The following is a 6,000-nucleotide window of genomic DNA, read 5'->3' as shown; positions in this document are numbered from 1 at the left end:
ACAAAGCTGACAATTACAAGCAATTGGTCCGTAAGATGCTTACTGCATACGGAAAACTAGGAGCAAATATGAGCATTAAAGTTCATTTCTTGTTTAGCCACCTTGACAGATTTCCTGGTAATTTTGGTGATTACAGTGAGGAGCAGGGAGAGAGATTCCATCAAGACATCAAAACAATGGAAGAGAGGTATCAAGGCAAATGGGATAAGCACATGATGGCAGACTATTGCTGGAACCTTTTGAGAGACTGCCCAAAAGTTGCTCACAAGCGAAAATCGTATAAACGTCAATTTTAGTTTTGTGAATAAAATATTGTTTTGTGTGTTCATTGTAACTAAGAATCTAGTGTATAATGCTTTGCATTAATTTATGATATATAACTAATTATGTAAATGTTTTTTTTTCACTTGGAGAATTAAAATTCAGCAAATTTTTAGCAAATTTTTTGTATATCCTCGAAATCTATGAAAAGTGTTCAGTTATAGGATAAATGAAATGATGTTATATCTAACTTAACTTGTTAGATTGAGATTTTACACTGTCTTTGTGGTTTAAGATTATCATAAAAATCAATATCTGACATTGATGCACTATTTAGCCGTTTTTTGTACGTTTAGCTATGGTCGCGAATGGGTGATTTCAGACAAATGACCCCCTGTGATATCTCAAAAACTAGAGCCAATTCGAAAAAACTAATGTCAGATTCGGATTCAGCGCCCTTGAAAACCCCAGAAACCAGTCTTACTTTGCCTGCCAAAAATATTGTGTTGACCAGTGTAATAAATCAGTGAAAGCATCCTCCTGGCAAATCTTGTTTACAAGTAAATTTTTTATGTAAAACTAAAAATCTATATTCATTAATGAAAATGTGGAATAATTATTTCATTGTTTCTCCAAATCAATTTCAGAGGTTGGTAAATGCTTTAATAGCTGCGAAATATATATTTGGAACAGTATAATCCCTTTGATTTGACAATACAAATGTTAGTTAACATAACATGACAGACTTCAATTCAATCAGGGTTATTCTGGAAAGTCCGTTCTTGCAAAAATTTACTTTCACCAAGAAATTGCAAAATTTGTAAAAAAATCCAAGTCGTGGTTATCGAGAAAAGTGCAAACAGGCAGACGAACGGGAGTGAATTACGAGATCCAATCCCTCTTGTCAGAGGAACAAAAAACTTTAAACTTTTGGCTTAAAATTGTACAAATTTGGCAGTTCATATACTTATCCCAGCCCTATAGCCACCTTCAGCAAGTACTTCCTACTAAATTATACAATCCTAGGTGGAATTGTTTTCAAGCATATGGAAAAGTTAGGTGTCTGTGCATTATAATTGGATTAAAAAAAAAAAAATGTGCATTGGAAATAAAAGCAATTATGTACTTAATTGTCATGGCGAAATTAAAATTTTCAAAATTTATAAAAATGATTGAGTAAAAAAGTAAAACTAAAATTTATCAAATAAAATGCATTTTTGTTGTATTTGTTATTAGTTTCTTCTATTCTGTATGACATGCTTTTCTTTGTTTTTGCAATTTCAAATTAGAAAATTAAAGATACAATTTTTTTTTTTTTTTTTTTTTTTTAAATAATTCTAGCAGAACCTCTTTATCATTTTTCATAATTTTTTACTAATTCAGTCTTGACGAATACATAATACCATTTAAAATGCATTTTTAAAAAAATATTTAACTATAATGCACAAGCACCAAACGTTCTCCAGAGTATACACATGGATGAACAACAGTCGAGCAGATGATTGTAAAACAATAGGCGAGAAGATAGCAAGTTTTATTAAGATGTTTTTATTTTTAGTATCACTGAATTGTTTTTTTTTTTGTTGATGAGAGCTGATCATATGCATATCTGCATAAGATTAAATTTTCAGATCAAAAATGGAATTACCAAATGCATACATTTGGTAGGTAATAAACCTATACAACAGGGTACATAGGATGAGGAAAAGTAGTTACAAAATAAAGGCAGCAGAGAATACAAAATAAAATTCAAAATGCAAACTTATTTGTTTTTGATAAATTTTCTTATGTAAAAATATCTTTCTGGTTAATGAGAAACAGCCAGATTAACTTGTTAAACTTCTAGCCATGATTGTCCTCGTACATTTTTTTTTTTTTGCAATATCCTTATTTGTTCATACATATTTCAGATTATATCATTCTTTTTTCTTTTAAACTGTCAGAATTAATTCAGGTTACTCGTTTCTCAGCACTGGAAATAGAATTTACTTACAAAAATCACTTATAATAAGAACAAAAATAAAAATAAAAGATGAAAGAAAAAATAAAATCTTTTTGTTGTTGTTTTTAAAGTACAGTTTTCCTTTAAAGGCTGATAGACCAAAACTGGTAAAAGATTGGAGACGAGCTCACATGATTAAAAAAAAAAAAAAACTTTAAAAATAAATAAAATATTAGTTTCATAAAATAAAAATAAAGAAAACTTGACATTCTCTCAACTTCTGTTAAAGGGAATTTGTTTTTATTTTCTAGATTTCACCCAGAATGACAAACTAGACAAATTCTCTAGTATTCTGGATTATTTTCTTAATTGTTTTTTCTTTTTCTTTTTGGTAATTCTGTTTCCATAAGCAAGAGCCATTTCATAATTTATTTTCAGTCTTTTAATAGAAAAGAAAGCCATCTTAAAAATGATTATTTAATGGCTTCCTAATAATAACAAAAGGTAACTTTACATTTCAGTTGAGTATTTACTGATTGGAAAGCTGTGGGATTCCATTTTTTTCTTCTCTTCAATCAGTAAACACAATTTGTTTTGATGCATCGTTTGTTTTTAATGAATGAAATGTCCAATCTAAAGGGCATCCAATGTAGCCAGTTATCAAGAGAGACTATGATCACCAGTAATACAGAAGTCAGTTTCTTGATGTCGATTTGTATTCGAAGTCACAGCCATTTGCTTTATGGTAATCAGTCAGGAAAACGGCGAAGGAAAAGGGGAGGGGTAGATGCTCACACAAAGCCAAAAGCCTTGGTCTTTATGGCCAGAAGAACTTTACTTCTAAGAATGGCTTTTGTAGAATAGAGTGGTATGTAGAGACGAGAGATGCAGGTATTAGCTGTGGGCAAATGGTCATCGTCTGCAGGTCGGATTGTTATGCTGGGCATGGGTTGAAATCCTTCTTCACTGGCTGGTAAAGCCGGACTTGAGGTCCAAAAATACACCTATGGAAGAAAAGAAAAAAGGCTTGGATGATTTGTTTATTGAACAATTTTCTTTTTTTATATAAGAAAAAGACAGGGAGACACAGGAAGCGAAAGAGGAAAAGAAGAGGGGGGCTAAGTTTAATATTTTGAAGTCGATGCTTTGATCGAAGCATATGAAAATACTCACTAAATCTTGTCTTTCGTGGTTGTTCATTTTTTCAACAACAGACCAAAACCATCGCTTGAAACGTTGAACTTTGTCACTGCTTTCACCTAAAATGCATACAAAAAATATTTGGTTTATTAGCTTTTTACTACATTTAAACATACAAGGTTTTTTCTTCAAATTGGATGAAATTTAAGTTTAAATTCACAGTAGTGGAATTCACAACAAAAAAAATTGATAAAATTCCAAGAAAAAAGTGGGTAGATTCAATGGATAAAACTATTGTGCAAAATTTTAATGTTAAGTGTGTGCATGTCAGAATAGAGTTTAAAGTAGAGAGTATTGCAAATTTCCACAGATATGAAAGGACAATTAAAAAGTATAGTGGTAAAAATCTTTAAAATAAAAACATTTGTTCAACTATGAATAATGCTAATTCGTCATCTAAATTCTTTTTAGAAACAATGGTTAGTGATGTTCAAATTATATTAACATTTTCTTGAAATATTTTTTTTAATCATTAAAATCCACTTACCGCTTTCATCATTAAATGATGTGTAGCTGATGAGCGTCTGTACATTAATATCTCCAACTCCATTTAACAATAATCTGAAGTCTTCAGCAGTTAGTCCATCTAAAGAATTGGCAGGAATGACATCAAATACACCAGACTTTAGGTGCTAAAAGATAAAAATTTGAAATTAGAATAGAACACAAAACTTTAAAACAAAGATTCAATCTGCACTTTTAATGAACATGATACTTTAACTGTTTGCATGATGGACGAAGCCTCTTACAGAGATGTTAAATATTTAAAACTCACACTTACATGATGACACCCACATTTCTATTGGAAAACAAAGGTAAATATCTTTTCTATATTGTTAACTTCCTGTCTATAAAAGCAATGGCTGGTCTATGAAACACTAGCGGGAGTACCCGGCGTTGCCCCGGAAGGGGGGGATAGTAAGGCTATTGATCAACCCAGTCCTAAAAAAACATTTCAATCAATCGAATACACGTATAAGCGTAAAGAAACAAAGAAATACCCCCCACCCCCAAATTGCTGCCGTCGCCAGGCTCAAACCTGTAATGCGAAAAGGAGGTGAAAAAAAAAAAAACTCTTTAGTCACCTCTCCCACAGTGCACTTATGATGTTACAGGCCTTCAAAATAATACCTTTAAAACATACGTTTAGATTGCGAGGAAAGAACAGATAAAAACACAAAACTAATCCTCCCGAAAAAGAAGTTTGTGAAAAACTCCCCACCAAGCGATTCTCCAGATATTGAGAACTTAAGTGAACTTCTTTAATGCTACCTCAGCCTAGAAAGATTTCTCGTTGCGATCTGTTGCAATGAAAAACAAACTGAAAATAATTTAATTATAGATATAGTTGAATTTAACTGAAAAAAATGTTAGTTATGACTAGCGCAACAGCATATTCTTTTCATTGTTTTGACTCGAGTGTGTATCCATTGATATCTTAGATGCTTTTGTATCGAGTGAGGTGGTTCTCGGTTGGTAACTGCGTTGGATATATACTCGAGTCAAAACAATGAAAAGAATATGCTGTTGTCATAGCCCTAGTTATTACTTATTAAAAGAAAAAAAATTAGCAGTTATGATGTCAAAAAATCACATTACGTAAACCTCAAAATAAGAAAAATATTTTGTTTTGATAAAAAAAAAAAAAAAATGCCAAATAAGTAAAAGTTTAAAAATCTTTCAACCCTTACATGTACGTGAACATCAAAACTACGGTTTAGGAGGCAACCTCCTAATCCACTGGACCACAAAACTGATCTCTGAATTATGTTGGAAAATCTTTTCGTTAAAACCAATTCAAAAAATAATGCTGACACATGCAGCCATTTAAAAAAGACAATTTTACTAACCCTCCCTTTGTTTAAAACTATTTCTATACAAAATAATTGACCATTTTTTATAATTCTCACATGTGGCCGAGGGATGGCTCTATCAGATGTTACCAGTCTCGAACCTGTCCAATGCGGCTGACAAAAGTTTTAGCAAGACATAACATTCACACACGCACACAAACCAACATTTGAGATTTATATTAAAGAGGAGTTGTGCAATCTAACTGCATAAATAGGAACAATGCTACAAATAAAAAAAAAAAAAAAAAAAAAAAAATTAGAGCTTTCCTTTTCCCTGCTAAAGCTTCAGTCTAGTCTACCCTAGTATTCAACACATGGCGATTGAGAGGAGCGATGGATTTATACATATCAAGGGTATTCCATCCATTAAGTTATAGTAGGTTATTCCTAAACCAATGTTTTAAGCAAATTTAACCTGCAAATCTTTCTTTTCACATTTATTTGCAAAAACATTTTTTACATTTATAAGCTTATTATTCTAAAATTTTTTAGAATCTAGAAAAAAAAAATTTAAAAAAATAAATAAATGTTGAAAACTTTCTCATTCATTTAAGATAATGTATCCTAGGAAAAGCAATATTTATTCACTTATATCCCACCTTTTGAGGGGAGGTTTGAAACAAGATGAGTTTATTAATGTAGTGTCTTGTTAGTTTTACTCGAGTACCAAAGCAATTCAGATACTCTTATCTTAGATGCATTTGGGCTGAGCTGGATCTGACAGTTCAACTAAGAATTTGGTTG

General features: G+C 31.4%; 1 protein-coding gene across 8 annotated transcripts in view; it reads right to left on the bottom strand.

The window, feature by feature from the left end:
• Positions 1 to 1,793: 1,793 nt before the first annotated feature.
• LOC145294035 (E3 ubiquitin-protein ligase UBR5-like) overlaps positions 1,794 to 6,000 on the bottom strand; it is a 177,599-nt gene continuing 173,392 nt past the window's right edge. For all 8 annotated transcript variants that reach the window (XM_080141018.1, XM_080141022.1, XM_080141023.1 and 5 more), the window contains 3 exons: positions 3,891 to 4,035; positions 3,377 to 3,462; positions 1,794 to 3,207 (listed from right to left, as the gene is read on the bottom strand). In XM_080141018.1, coding sequence (XP_079997144.1) covers positions 2,995 to 3,207; positions 3,377 to 3,462; positions 3,891 to 4,035 — 444 coding nt within the window. In that variant the 3' untranslated portion in view covers positions 1,794 to 2,994. The remainder of the gene's footprint in view (positions 3,208 to 3,376; positions 3,463 to 3,890; positions 4,036 to 6,000) is intronic.

Source organism: Euprymna scolopes, chromosome 15 (assembly GCF_053919585.1).
Source record: "Euprymna scolopes isolate OS-2025 chromosome 15, ASM5391958v1, whole genome shotgun sequence".
Lineage (NCBI taxonomy): Eukaryota > Metazoa > Mollusca > Cephalopoda > Sepiida > Sepiolidae > Euprymna > Euprymna scolopes.
The sequence above is the reverse complement of the archived record's forward strand: the minus strand, read 5'-3'. Positions and strand labels throughout refer to the sequence as shown.